The sequence below is a fragment of the Mytilus edulis genome, chromosome 1 (genome assembly GCF_963676685.1).
Source record: "Mytilus edulis chromosome 1, xbMytEdul2.2, whole genome shotgun sequence".
Classification (NCBI taxonomy): Eukaryota; Metazoa; Mollusca; class Bivalvia; order Mytilida; family Mytilidae; genus Mytilus; species Mytilus edulis.
Genome location: NC_092344.1, coordinates 99,729,052 through 99,745,361, shown reverse-complemented (window position 1 = coordinate 99,745,361; position 16,310 = coordinate 99,729,052). Strand labels below are relative to the sequence as shown.

The window sequence follows — 16,310 nt, the reverse complement described above, 5'->3', positions numbered from 1 at the left end:
TACATGTATCACTAGAATCAGAATTTTCTCTAGCTTATAATGAAATAAAAATAAATTGTACTTTTAAATGTATAAAAAAGTTTTATCAGAAAAAATGGGAAAAACATTACCTAATCTAAGCATAAAAACCTGAAATCAGGTCATGTGTATTCAATAACAGTAAAAGATGTCTGATAAAATGTACCGGAGAAAATGTGTGTCTTGGCAAGATCTACATTTGTTATGTTGGGTCCAAAATTATTGGACCATATATTATGGACCAAGGGCACCAAAACTGTTTTTCGGGTCCGAAATTACGATTTTTTGCTTACAACTCAAAAGAGATTAGAGATAGATAGAAACTTTGAAATGCAAAAATGTTCATCATAATAAGATCTATAAATTAGGCTACCAATAAAAGAAAAAAGGAAAGACCTTTCAATTGTTCATGAAGAATTGACTTTTTAATCATATCTGGGCGTTTTTCAATAAAAGCGTTCCTTTCAGACCTAAAAAAAATGGAAAATCAACTAGTCTAAAATTTATTTTCAAGAGTTATTTTGAATACCTCTATTATAGACTTGTTTGTAAACAAAAAGTGCAATCTTAAATACTCTTTAAAATTATATTATTTTCATAATTTGTGTACTGTTTCGTAGTTTTAATGACTTCGTTTCGTAGTGGACATGGTGTTAGGGACACACCTTCTAAAATAAAAAATCCTATGTTAAAAGCTGTTTATTAAAATATGTTTGCTCTAAACATACTTTTGAATTATTAAAATAAACACACATATTTTTGCAATTTTAAATGTTTCCTATAGACATTCCAGTTTGTTTACTTTATATACTAGAAAATCTCATTTTTTTCTGAATTGGAGAACAATTTTTTATCGATAAAGATTAGACAGTACTTCACATATGAAGGTACAACTCATGTTACGTAGTGGACATTTTGATGCGTTTCGTAGTTGACAAAACCGTTTCGTAGTGGACAAAAAGTTTCGTAGTTGACATCAACCCTATTCTATGTTAATAAAAACATAATAAAAATTACATGAAACTAACCTTTGTTATTTGCTTTGCACGAATATAATTGAAAAAAGAGTAAAAAAAAGACTGCATGGTAGTGGTAGTGTCCACTACGAAACGTTTTTCTCCCAAACTTATTTCGTAGGGGACCGTTTCGTAGGGGACGTATTCACATGTTTCATTGGTCCCACTTTCCATCGACATTGTGACTATAGTATTAATGAAGCTATCCACCGTGGTTATTCCATGAATGTAGCTGTTGCATCATTTCACATGTCGATTTATGAAAAACTAATTGTTTGTCACAAAAACCAGGCTTTAAAAATTTCTTATAAATAGCATGAGAATTAGCTCCACATTGCACAATTCTGTCATTATCAGCTTTGAAGTTTATTTTATCACTGTAAACAGACAGCCATTCGGCAAGAGAAGTATCACCAAAATCAATATCAATCAAGTCGTCCTTATTTTTGCATTTTTTTTGTCCACAGTAAGTCCTTTTAGAAATCAGCGAAATGAGATCTTTTCCTAATACTAAAAACATTTCATCAACTCTGTTGTTTCTGTTGATCTGCCTACTTTTCCCGTGTCTCCAACCATAATAAAGATTGCCGGCTTTTAAAGTATTTAATCTGTGAAACATTTGAGGTACACATACAAAAGCATCGTCGTCTATTCTTGCTCCCATTAGAGCGTCTGGGTATACCTTATGTATATATTTCCACCACACGTACATTTTCTCACCAAATTTAACTGCTCGACCATGATGGGACACATTTAAATACACTATGTCTTTGTGTAAATTATTTTCTTTGATTGACTCAGAAGATGGCTCGTCTAATAAAAATTTGTACGTTATTTTGAAAGGTAGTACTTTGTGTAAACGTAGCATTGTTTTAATCCAAGTGTTTCTTTGCGTATCCCGAAAAAGAATTTTCTTTTCCCCACTTAAAATCCCTAATACTATGTGAGGCCGGGTGTCTTGTGAAATCTGTGTGTTAAAATGTTGTTCGTTTCGAGTTGAGATTTCATTTTCGCCATGAACAGTCGTAGTGTTTAATTGTCGTATATAAAGAACACCAGAAAACGTTATATAGATGAGTAATGTTCCAGTTATTATATGCGGAATCCATGTATTGAATAAACATTTGAGACCTCCGACAAACGTACTTTTCTCGTTCATTGTAAAACTGGCATCTATCTAAAAAAATATATATACAATAAGTAAATGTACAGGATTAATAATTTACCAACAAGTTTGGTCTTGATTTTCTCAGATTTTTCAACACATTCGTAATAGGTCTTATTAGGTATACCCTAAATCTTTAGGAGAACGTGTATTCCATCTGAAATCAACTAAACAATAAATCATAAAAAAATCAAAATCAAAATACTAATAGTGTGCCCACGGAGCTTTTGTTAAATGGTGTATTGGTATTTTAAGCTGGATCAATAGATTGTAACAGCTTTATTACGAAACGATTTATTAAAAATTTCAAACTAAAATCTTCAAAAGCTATTTGAATAGTATACATCTAAATCATTTATATTTTTTAATGTATTTTTTAAACACAAAAGAGGTATAGTGTTACATCAGGGACAGGATCATTTGGTCGCGAAGATAATATGTTATGATTGCCAATGAGACCACTCTCCATCAGAGAACAAATAATAAATGACACATAAGTTAACAACTGACTCTACATACAAGTTTTTTTTATAGGATTTGAAATTTAACAAAAAACGGTCGCACAGGTTTAAATATCGTGATCACAGCCATTATAAATATTGTCAAATAGTTATGAAAACATTATCCACCTCGTATTAACTCCTTGTCAAATGTAAATTACTAAGACCAACGTTTGCATTAAAAATTCAAAATATATTAAGTCAACAACATACCTTTATATATCAAATTCTATATTTTCACAGAGCCATATTTCAATTTTAAATGAATCCAGGTCACTAAGGCGAACGAAAACCAGACAAGCGTGACGTTACATAAACATGAATACCAGTTCTAATTGATTTTGTATATTTAGGACTATTTTTTTTATAATTTGTTTGTATTTTCTGTCGTCATGGGTTTGGTCTATTTACAGTTTAAACACAGAATTTATATAAGTGCGTAACAACTGCCTGAAGCACATTTATCACCTTGGATAGATTAATTGTATGATTGAAATTGATAAAAAATGTAATTGAATGGATCTTTATTGCGATAGCTTAATCATGCTACAACAGATATTGAGAAAAAATAAAACATGAATTAACAACATAGAACAATGGTATATATATATACTACACTGACAAGTACAATTATGAGGCTATATTTGATCGAATATTCCATGCATTATTATTATTATTTTTTTTTTTTTTTTTTTACATATTTACATAAGTTGATAGTAAGAGACTTATTCGACGATTAATTGTAGTACATACAAACATTTGTAATTATTTGGCCAAGGACAATAATACTTTGGCAAAAAAAATGTTCGTACAGGTCCGTAAGCTGGACAAACAAGAACAAAATGGTATTCATCTGAAATAACACACATTTACAACATGAACATAAAAGATTTTATCTCGGAATATTATCGTAACGACCAACTTCTACATTTAACTTCAATATTTCACTACATAAATTTGTTAACAGACAAACATAACTGTTATAAGAAAGATATTTTTCAATACAAAAAGTTAATTCAAATCTACAATAAAAAGACAAAGTTCTACATTATTGAACAGTTGTTGACCAGTTCTGCAAAGCTTCTCGTTTGATATGGATGAAGAGAGACAGTAGTAGCTCGAGACAAAACCACCAAAGCGCAGTGATTGATCACTAGTGTAGACCAACCATTCTGAGAGTGTACTGAGCTAGTGGTCGAAACACATGACAGTGACGGATGGCTTCGGTTGAAGACATTGATGGTGTTTGCAGTAATTCAAACAGTACTGTATGTAAGTAACTTTTAACCTGGACCTACCAGTGACTACTGGGAAAGACTAACTGACAACCAAGAATAGAATGGTGACGTCTGGAGAGACAGATGGCGTTAAGGGAAGACTAAAACAAGGGTGTGAAGGGTTGGCACCCCGACACACTGTTCCTGAGAAGGATCACCATACCAAACTAAAACACAGAATAATGTGCAATACCCTAAGGGTCTTCCGAGAGGAGGATGAGCGACCAATTGAGCAGGACAAAATGGTAACAACTCGGCTAATTCAACTGACTTTTGACTGGAACAACGGCATAAACTAAGTGTCATTGTGGGAAGGTTTGCAAGAAGTTAAAAAGTTTTGAAGATACACCAGGCATGAACTTAGTGCGGATCTGGGAAGCAGCCAAGAGAACGCACTGTTATCACCTATTAGACGACGGAGGATCACAGCAAAGAAGCAAACCACAGTGCTGAGGACCTCTTACCCAATGAAGCTACTCAGATCAACATTGAGGAGGAGCAATGGAATCAAAACTAGCAGAAAACATCGACAGTACCTTCAACAGACAACAGGAAAGAAAAGGTACAATGGCCACCAATAGATGGCAGAAGATGAGAGATCATTGATGAAGACCTAGACAAGATCTTATAGATAACACACTAACAGGAAATATACAGAGAAAGATACCATCATTGTCAACAATTGTATAGCAGTAGGATAAGAACGATTTGGAGTTAGTAACACCAAAACCAGAGAAGGTACTCAGGGTAACACCAATCATAACAGACGTCAACAAGAAATACAAAAACCAAGAACCGAAATAAATGATACCACAGAGCAGTACAGAAGAGCAAACGAGGAGGAAAAAGAAGGATTGAATGAGCTAAAATCAATACTGAGGGACAGAAGAAACAATCGACAAAGAGCAAAATCAATCAGAAAATCAAGGAGAGAAAGAGGGATGAAGAGAGCAATTTTTGTTGCCAAGTCATACAAGTTTACCGAAAGTATCACTGGACGGAACAAAGGCGGGATCAGTAAAAAGTACATAAGAGGAAGTGGAAAAATATCTATCAGAGACATAAATCGACGATAGGCAGTGGAAACATCTAGGAAACTGCAAAATGATAGAACATGTGCCAGAACCAGACATACTAATGAATATTAAGAAACCAACGTGGAAAGAAGTGTCAGATGTAGTGAAGAAATCTGGGTCTGCATCATCACCAGGACCAAATGCATCCCGAATAAGGTATATAAGAAGTGTTCAGTGATTTTGAAACACCTGTGAAGGCTACAGAAAGTGGTGTGGAGGGAAGGGAAGATACCATCATGTTGGCAGAAAGCAGAGAGGTGTTTTATTCCAAAAGAAGATAAATCAGAAGACACCACACAATCTCCCTCCTAAATGTAGAAGGAAAGATATTTTTCTCTATCATGGCTAGAAAGATGACATCATACATGACAGATAACAACTATGTAGACACTTCAGTACAGACGGGCGTAGTACCAGGATTCTCAGGATGCACTGAACATACACGAATCGTTTCACAACTGATTCGACAGGCTAAAATGAACTAGAAAGATCGAACAGTAGTATCATATGCTGATACAGGAGTCACTAGAGCATTACCTTTAAGAGAGTAATAAGAAGTTATCTCAGTGGGATTGAGCTCTGGTTTTCAACAAGCACATTTACAACAACATGGCAGAAACTACAAAAAGTAGTTACTGGATTTACCATCTCAGTTATCCTGTTTGTCATGGGAATGAATATGATAATTAAATCTGGGGAGAGATAAACTAGAGGCCCAAAAACATCACCCAAGATTAGCCTACCACTTAATAGAGGGTTTATGGACAATTTAACCATCACTACAGATACCCATGGCCAAGCTAGGTGGGTGTTAAACGCCTTGGAAGAGACAGTAACATGGACAAGGATGGCTTTGAAGCCAAAGAAGTCTAGAGCTCTAATAATAATAAAAAGGATGAGCACTAAAATTTGAACAGAAGGTGAAAGGAGAAGTCATTCCATCAATAATTGACAATCACATCAAGTGCTTAGGAAAGTGGTATGGTGACTCTTTTAAGTGACAAGAACAATATCAGAAGAATCGAACAGCAGGTTTGAGAGGGAATAAGAAATATCGACAAGACAGGTCTACCAGGGAAATTAAAGGCATGGATATACCAACATGGACTCCAGTCAAGGATATCATGGCCACTTATGTTGTACGAAATTACAGTGACAAGAATTGAGAAGATTGAAAGACCCATCAACAGACATCTTAGGATTTGGTTAGGTGTCCCTCCAAGTTTTACAACTTTAGGACTATACAGTAGGACAGCAAAGTTGCAGCTACCATTAAAATCTATAGTAGAATAATTCAAAGTAAGCAAAAATCGCCTTGATGACTTTGAAAAAAATCTAGAGATGTCAAAGTAAGAACAACAGGTGTCCAGGGAAGAACAGAACGAAAGTGGTCAGCCTCCAAAGCAGTTTCAGAGGCAGAGAGTAGATTGAGACATAAAGATATCGTAGGAACAATGGCAGTAGGAAGACAGGACCTTGGTACATCCCAAAGTTGCTACTGGAAAAATGCTAACACCTAAGAGAGACGAATTCTAGTTTAAAGAGAGATAAAATCTAGAGAAGAGGAAAACAGACAAGCAAAGACTGTAGAATTAGGGAACCAATGCGCTTGGTCGAGATGGGTATTAGAACAACAATCCCTTACATGGTCAAATTATGGCGATATCCTCAATATCAACTACAGTTTCTTCTAAGATCAGTGTATGATGTCTTATCAACACCTACAAATCTTCACAGGTGGAAACCTTCAGAAACACTAAATTGTCCCTTGTACGGAAACAGAGGAAGTCTCCAACATGCGCTTTCAGGGTGCAATATCGCTCTAACACAGGGGAGATATACATCACGATACAACGAAGTGCTCCGGGAACTTGCTGAAGTGATAGAAAAGCAGAGGAAAGATGTGAAACACATTACAAACAAACCTATCAAGATCCAGTTTGTAGAGGAGGGTGAACTATGTCAGAAAAGTAAACAGAACACATCAGGAATGCTACACCAGGCGAGCAATTGGCAGATAGAAGTTGATTTAGGGAAGAAACTACAATTTCCTGATATTGTACCAACTAACCTAAGACTAGACATGGTTCTCTGGTCTACCAACAGTAAAAATAGTATTCATAGAGTTGATGGTTCCCTTGTGCTCACTTACCATCCATGCCTGAGAAATAGTTTCAAGACCATTCGTGATCATTGGACGGCAATCGAGAAACATTCCAAGTTATCCAAAACCTTTCCTGAGCCTCCCATGATTGCCTTTAAACAACCTAACAGCCTGAGAAATATACTTGTCCGTGCCGACCTTTCCAAACCTAACAATACTGTAGGTAATTACCAGCCTTGTGGGGATAAGCGCTGCAAATGTTGCAACCAATTGCAGCATTCATCAACATTTCACAGTAAGACCACAGAAAAGACATACAAGATCTTCTGCAATGTCAACTGCAAAAGCTCAAATGTGATTTACGTTCTTGAGTGTCCTAGATGTGGTCTCCAATATGGTGGTGAATCTATGCAGCCATTTCACAAACGCCTTAATGGCCACAGGAGTGACCTCACAAAAAAAACGTATATTCCGGTCAGCCAACACTTCAGGTTACTAGATCACAATCTGAAAGATTTTGATCACATGAAGATCCTTGTGATCGAACAGGATTGTACATGGCAAAATAGGCAAAGAGAGAATCGGGAGAAGTTTTGGATAAAAACACTGGGTGTCCTCCACCCAGACGGAATCAATAGAAAGAAATAATTAAATTTACAGTCTAGTGTTTATATTATTATATTCAGGATTTTGGATTAAAATCAATCGACCAAAACTTACCTGTATTATTACTGATCTATGTTTACACCTTATACATTATATATCAGTATTGTTAAACTTTTGCACCGAAGAAGGCCATTTGTTGAGCCGAAATATTTGCAATTATTGTATAATTTATATCATCTGTTCAGTTTTTCCATCTTTGTGCGATGATATTCAACACTTTTTAGTGTTTTGTTTTCCATCTATTCATCGGTATTGTTACACAATTTTTTAGACTCATATATATATATATATATATAACACACGGCCAGCGAAAGCTCTTTTTTTGAGAGCCAAGGTGGTCGTGTGGTCTAGCGGGACGGCTGCAGAGCAGGCGATTTGGTGTCACGATATCACAGTAGCATGGGTTCGAATCCCGGCGAGGGAAGAACCAAAAATTTGCGAAAGCAAATTTACAGATCTAACATTGTTGGGTTGATGTTTAGACGAGTTGTATATATATATATATATATATATATATAAAGTCTCTGAATGATTGTATAATAAAAACTATAACACATCGTTTTCTGTTTAGTATTGAATTTATATTAAAATCCATTTTCTTACATCTCGTGATCAATTTTATTTGGCAATCGCCAATGGCAGTCAGCAGGGTTTAAGAACACCAGTTGTTCGACCTGTTAGTCGAATGCGCTTTGTTTAAATATACTTTAACTCGACCTAAAAACATCCGTGACAAATTAGTGACATCTGTATTAGCAAAGCAGCCTACAACGTTCAAACCTGTGATTGCGTTGGATAAAAACCGCAATTTTTATACGTGTGCATGTAAAACAAATTTCGTTGTAGAAGGGTCTAAATTCAGCACAAAAAACATTTTCCAAAAGACAAAAAAAAAAGTGAAAAAGTATATTTAAACAAACCGCATTTGACTAACAGGTCGAACAACTGTATATATATATAAGTACGTCTGAGCCAGTGACAACTCTACAACATATTTATCCTTCGGATCACCAGCAGTGATGGTGATACATGGCTGTGTACATTACAGGGACGGATCCCGGATTTTGCAGAGGAGATGCGAGGTTTTTCAAATTCGGCGCGCGGAGCGAGGCGAAAAAATTTTGGGACCTTTTTTTGGCTAAAAAACATAAGATAAGTGTAAAATGCACTTTTAAACGGTTCGTGACGATTCTACCCATAAATTGTCTATCATAAAATGATAGTATGGGTCAAAAGCTATGAACTGATATATTTGATGTGGGACTTGTCAGTAAAAAATAGACAGGGAAGATTTTCGCTTGTTGTATGTTCAGTGTGCGGGAATTTCTCGCTACATTGAATACCTGTTGGTGACCTTTTGCTGTTGTTTTTTTCTATGGTCGGGTTGTTTGGCACATTCCCCATTTCCATTCTCAATTTTAAGTTAGCATAAACTCACAGATTTCTTCTTGTAACAAGATACACGCCGCGCTATTCGATGAATTTTACAATACGAGAGACAAGAGTTATAAAAAAGACAAACAAGCAATTTTTATACAAATGTTTGGTTGATATGTTTTAACCAACAAAATTGAAAATTAACCAAAGGCTACGAATGAGTCTGAAAGGACAACGAATTTATGAATGACGGTCGACAAATGGAGACATAAAGGCCACACCCAGCAGGCAGGTTGCAGTCTGATCTTGATAAAAGTATTCAATATATCAGTTCATGCAAACCCACGTCCCCAAAAAAATACGTCCGTTTTTTATTCATTATGTTCATTTAATGCTCTATTATTCTGTTGGAAATTTTCGTTTCTATTAGCCAAAAAGTGGACAAGATTATTGTTTTCAATCTAAATACGGCCAGAATTTTTGTTTAAGGCAAAAAGTAGAGTAAGATTTGTTCTCTCAAATATCTCAGACTGCCTCCTCAAACAAATGTTTCGTACTTTGCACTTTAAATCTATCCAGAGCTTATACTGACTGGGGATAATTATTCAGCTATGTTATTTTAAGATAGGCGCGGGCGTTTGGGGTTAAACATAATTTCGTAGGTAAATAATATTAATGTGGAACTTTTTTCATGAGAGTATAATAGAGTATAACTTTCTGTTTGGTTGAATTGTGAAATAGAAGTCAATACGTTCTTGCTCACTCCTTTGTCGCTTTGAAGGTGTCATGATTTTTCATGCTCAGAATTGCAAATGTGTGTTCCTGTAATTTGAATTTCAAAATGACTGAGTGACGTTTTTTCGACGAACTGGTCAACTCAACCATACCGAATCACTCTACTGTGATGCGACTGTCATATAAGTGAGAGGTTTAGCGCTATAAAACCAGGTTCAATCCATCATTTTCTACATTTGAAAATGCCTGTACCAAGTCAGTAATATGACAATTTTCCTCGGAGTTCAGTATTTTGTAATTTTACTTTTGACATAATTAGTAAATACTGGCGAAAAACAACCTTTATATGTAAATAATTTTCTAGTCTTATTAATCTAATCTTTTTATCAAAAAAAAAGTCCAAGCAAAAAGGGGGGCGTACGCCCTCTACGACCTCCTCTTGATCCGCCACTGCACGCAGTTACTGACAGCTTGTTCAAAGCTAATAACAACTAATAAAAAAATCAAGCATCTAAGACTAAATTCTTACCAAGATTTCTGTAAATCAGTGTTGATTGAGACCCACTGGAAAAAAATGCACCACTATTATTCTGTGTAACAGATTGTCATTGTTGTGTCAACCAGATTGATTTCTTGTTTTACTTCAAAGTTTAAGAAAAATTGATTTGATTCTTGTCCAAAAATACCGTGTGTTGCACTTATAAAAATTTCTTCCTGTTTTTAAAACATGTGTTATGAATATGGTATACTCGGAACTACATATAACTGGTCTTACTATTACCAATGTACATTCGGACAACTACCACGTCATATTAATTAAGGAATTCCGGGATTCCCCATGTTATATTTGACAGTCATTATCCTAGTTGTTATCCAGATCGGACGTCCCAACATAGATGAGCGACCTTATAGATGACAAATGACTCAAGCCTAGGATTGTTATACTTAGGTAATATAACACATACACATAACCCTATAAAATCATTACGTGGACAACTACCACGTCATATTAATTAAGGAATTCCGGGATTCCCCATGTTATATTTGACAGTCATTATCCTAGTTGTTATCCAGATCGGACGTCCCAACATAGATGAGCGACCTTATAGATGACAAATGACTCAAGCCTAGGATTGTTATACTTAGGTAATATAACACATACACATAACCCTATAAAATCATTACAGTGGTGTCAGAAGTCGGCACGAATCCACTGATTTACACTGTTAATCGGTGACATCCATTCGCGCCATATTTTCATATTTTTTCTTTGTTTTCGCGAGAGGAAAATCTTTGTTTCTTCTCTCCCGCGATTGTTTTATTTCATGGCGCGCTGATTTATCAGTACTATTGATATTTGCGCGAGTGATATATTCGTTTCATATTTATATTGTGATTATCAGACTTTCCGTGTGATAAAATTCCCATCCCTCTTTTTGTAACACATTTAAAAAATACAGAGATTTGCATACACCTGGAGAATAAGACAAAATAACCTTATAAAACAAACTACTAGTGGATAGCTTTTGATTATCTTTTTGGTTTATTTCAGGTTTTGTTTATTTATATTAATTACAAATCAACACATTTCTTTTTTCATTCATTGATATTCCGTTGAGCGTCAGATCTTCTGATGTCAGATATCATTTTATGTTTTTCTTTTGTTTTTCATAAATTATTGATACAACTGTGTGCATCAGATCGTCTAATGTCATAGTTGTTATCAAATTTTTTTTTTTCATTTTGTTTAATTGTCTTGTCGGTTTTACCATCTGAAAAGTGTTCACTCATTAAAGAATGTGTTGATAATAAAACTAAAACTTGTACTGTACTACTATTTGTTGTAATTGTGTATACATACGTCATTGTTTACAATTTCATGCCTGTGTTTAAATAGTTTTTTTTTCTGAGTTTACGAATTTGTATATTTGATATTAAAAAGAAACATATTTTCTTGTGCAAATTATATGTTTATTTACATTTATGCATATGTGGAAGTTTTGAATATTTAGGTCCCTTGACTCATATGATGATATAATCAGGGTTATTAATATTAGTAAATTTCTGAATCAGCTTTGCGCGTCAGATCCTCTGATGTCATAGGTGTTTTCAGATTATTATTTTTTATATACACTTTTGTTTTCATTTGCAAATCAGAATAAAATCAAAATACCAATTTTTCTAAAATTGTGATTGTATGTTCAGGTGTTTGTGATTTTGTTTTTAAATCTTGTTTGTGGATGTAGTGTATTTGTATATTGTAGTGTTACACAATTTGTATTGTATAAATTTTGTGTGTAATTCCTTGTAATTTTCGTTTTTTAAAGTTTTTATTGTAATCTTAGTTAGTAAATCCCAACTGAACTCAAAATATGAGTAACTCAAGTAATTTTGACGGAACAGTGCCATTCAGATGGTCTCTGCTGAAAGCCGATATTGAATCTACAGCTTTCGTGAAAGGATGGAATAGTGAAAAAAAATTGCAAACATTGGTATCGAGAATTTCCGGAAAAGCACTGAAGTTCTATAATAACAGGTCATATACAGTACAAGCAAACTACGAAACAGTTTGCAAACTCTTTAACGACCGATTTGATTCAGTTGGCAACCCATTACTCATTAGGGAAAATCTAGAGAATATCTTTCCATATCCAGATGAGTTATTGGACGAATTTACAGACAGGATTGAAGAGTTGGTAGAAGGGGCATTCCAAAATGAATCAGAAAATGTAAAAGAACATCTGATAATAGAATACCTTACTAATACGTGTTGTGATGAAGAAGGGAAAGAACTAGTTCAAGCTGTCGCCGAAGTTCAGTGTACGAGGCAAAACGTTACCTCTGTACATTAAGTAAGTTTACATCTAAGAGATATTTAAAACTGAAAAGTTTATGGGAACCAAAAATGACAAATAGAATAGATGATATTGATTTCAAGATTGAAAAGACCGGAGACCATGATCCTATTGTAAGAAGACAAGAAACAGATGAAATTGTTGATTCCAAAGATATAACTAGAACAATTAACAACGATGAACCAGAATGTTATACCCAACCTAAACATTCGAGCGAAGTGGAATGTAATGGAGCAATGGAAAAGAAAGACGCTGATACCAATTTGATAGAAAAGACGGAAGTCCACAGTCCCGTTATGATAGAACAAGGAACAGAGCAAACGGCGCATCAAGGAAAGACAATCGAGAAAGTATCAGACCCAGTAATAGAACACCATGCAACATCATGCCATTCCAACGTTGTGAAAGAAGATGCAGTTTACACAATCGAATGTCCCAATACCAATTACGAAGCGTATTGGTTAGGTGAAAATGATGATGATAAAATACAGACAGAGGAAAGTCCCAGTTCTAACTACGAGTCAGATGCAATATGTGAAACCGAGGAAAAGGGACAGAAAAAACTTACTAATTCCCACTGTTTCAACGAACAAAATCATGATTGTGATAACAAATTAAGTAAAAGTAAAGTCAGTGCAGCTAAATCATGCAAAGAAACATCGAGGTTAATAACTCGACACAAACTCCATCTACTTGTTCAAGCAATGGTAAAAGACAATAATGACTTAGATAAAAAGAGGTCAACAAACAGAAAGGAACATATTTTAGAAGAAAACATAAATACCAATGAAGAATCACAGTGTATACTGAAATACGACCAGGTCATGCAATCTCAACCCAAACACGAGGAAGGAGGAAATAAAGACTTGAAACATTTTATCAAGTTAAATTCATACCAAAATCAGTTAAGTCAATCAGAACTAGAATTGCTTGGTAACACCATTGACCGCCTTACTCCAAATGCTGTATACTGCCAAAATAACCTGTTGACTCTTGAACTCAAGGATAAACAATATCGTTACTGGATGACCCGTAAGCATGATGGAGAAAATAGGGAAAGAGATAGTAATAAAGAGGGAAACAATTTTGAAGATACTCTGAATAACTGCGTCAAAAGACAAGTTCTGAAGAAGGAACAATGGACACAAACTGATGACCTATCATCGGAAAAGGAATCCAGTCTTACGAAAAGAAAGGAGGTGAAAGATCAGAGTACACAAACATCAGTTGATAAACAAACTCCAATGCACTTTGATCAAGAACATGAATGGAACATGCATTTTACACAGACAGCCATCAACCATCGCAATACAGTCAAAGCAGAGGATGAACATATTGATCCTGGTTTCCTTGAAGGAACACAATTAAAAGAAAAAACACGTACAGAAAAACTTCAGGAAGCAAAGAGATGTACAAGAGCATACGAGAACAACAATATAGGTCGAGATAGTTTGAAAGATACAGAAAAGAAAGCTTACGTAAAGACTAAAACGTCCAAATTCAAGCAAATAAAAAAAGAACAACAGATTAAAAAGATAAAGCACAAGTTGATCACCAACAAAAAAGAAAGTGATACAAGGAAAAGGAATATGATGAGCACAATAAAAAGAAAGGACGAACTCGTAGCAAGGAGAATGTTACCAAAGACGATGAGTTGGGGTAAAGACGGGAAACTTAGATGGAAGAGACCTAAGGCTAAAAGATTCCATAGCAAAACATTGGGGAGATCGGATTGGAACTTGAACCTTGACAGAAATGATGTTCAGACTGAAAGTTTGGTCAGGGACAAACCATTTGATATTTCTGCAACCGAAGATGGAGATATTGTTGCCATTCAAAAACTAGTTTCTTGAGTTGTGTTTTTATGTTTTTATTTGATTGAAAACAAATGTATATAGTTACTGAATTATTTATATCAGAATTACATTTATATTGAATGCTATAGTTACTGCCATGTATATAATTATGTACAAGTGTTGGTTCAGAATACTAGTGTATAAGTTTTTTGAATTTATATTCGAAATGTATATAATAATTTTAAGAAATTCATGTCTTTAGATATTCGCCACTGGACATAAATGAGCAAAAGACAATCCATCCATTTATTCATTTTAAACTGCTGTTTCTGCATAAAAACTACAATAATTTCAGCTTTACTTTAGGTGTATGTCGGCATCATTTTATTCATATTAAACATTTATATGTCTCTTTCTTATACCAGAAATATCCTTTCTTCCAAGATTTCTACTGGTAGGATCTTTACAACAACGAAGTGAACTATTTTACCCCAAATAAATTGTAGTTGCATTCATATGAGCGTACGCAACTAATGCTTTTAGAATAGAATCATTGTTTTTATGGAAGAGGGAGGAAGTGGAAAGGATATTCATTTCATATTTAGCATTGGCGTTTTAAGAGACATGCATATTGTATCTTTGGATAATTCTACTTCCAAATTGGCTATCCTCTGAATAGACGAACTTGTTCAACAATCACAAGATGTCGTGTTGAAACTAAAGCTATGTTATCAATATTATTGTATAGGACGTTTTAAAATAAACCTTTACGATACAATATATCTCATTATCGTCATAATCGTATATAGAGATTGTTTTATATATTTGTGTACAGAAGGAAAAGGATAGCTGTTTTTCATAACTTATATGATTATAGTTTTATACTGTATAACAATGGAGAATCTATCTGCATGTATCAACCATATGTGTATCAACTACAACTTTACGGACTAGTGTATTCCAAGGATTTCAAATTAAGGATGTCTTTTTCGCATTTAAACATCAAACAGTTTATACAATTTAGTGTTGAGATATAAAAGAAGGTGCCATGACTTTATTTTAGAAGAGGTCCATTTCTATGAAAGAGGGAGGAATGTTATGAATATGGTATACTCGGAACTACATATAACTGGTCTTACTATTACCAATGTACATTCGGACAACTACCACGTCATATTAATTAAGGAATTCCGGGATTCCCCATGTTATATTTGACAGTCATTATCCTAGTTGTTATCCAGATCGGACGTCCCAACATAGATGAGCGACCTTATAGATGACAAATGACTCAAGCCTAGGATTGTTATACTTAGGTAATATAACACATACACATAACCCTATAAAATCATTACACATGCTTAATGTTCATAATTACATGATTGTGTAAATACATTATGAATTGCATTTATTTCAAACGTGCCAGAAAACATGCACATATTCGAATAAGCTGACAATAATTCAAGTGAAACAGGGATGGGGATATACAAAGTACTGTAAAAGAAAAGTTAGAGTATCTATACTAATAAACGAGAAGACCTCATTTTGTGTGTCGCTTCTCTTCCTTCTACAATAAATTAATCTTCATGCCTCTTTGTTATATATATATATAGTCGCATTTGTCATCTTTTCTTATGATTATTCAGTTTGGGTTATTTTGGGAGGAAAACGAAAAAAAGGTGTCAGACCACCAATTAAAAATCCCTATCTGTTCAACCAAATCTTGCA

General features: G+C 34.5%; 1 protein-coding gene and 1 long non-coding RNA gene across 2 annotated transcripts; one reads left to right on the top strand and one right to left on the bottom strand.

Moving 5' to 3' along the window:
* Positions 1 to 702: 702 nt before the first annotated feature.
* On the bottom strand, positions 703 to 3,039 carry LOC139497646 (uncharacterized). Its single transcript, XR_011657759.1, has 2 exons — positions 2,913 to 3,039; positions 703 to 2,211 (listed from the first exon to the last, which is right to left on the bottom strand). It is a non-coding gene; the product is annotated as an uncharacterized lncRNA (long non-coding RNA).
* Positions 3,040 to 12,839: 9,800 nt separating this feature from the next.
* Positions 12,840 to 14,642, top strand: LOC139493385 (kinesin-like protein KIF15). The gene has a single exon (XM_071281794.1). The coding sequence runs from the start codon at positions 12,840 to 12,842 to the stop codon at positions 14,640 to 14,642; it is 1,803 nt and encodes a 600-aa protein (XP_071137895.1).
* The last annotated feature ends 1,668 nt before the right edge of the window (positions 14,643 to 16,310 follow it).

Excerpts from the sequence above, each read along its gene's own strand:
- LOC139493385 (XM_071281794.1), top strand. The coding sequence starts at position 12,840 with ATGACAAATAGAATAGATGATATTGATTTCAAGATTGAAAAGACCGGA.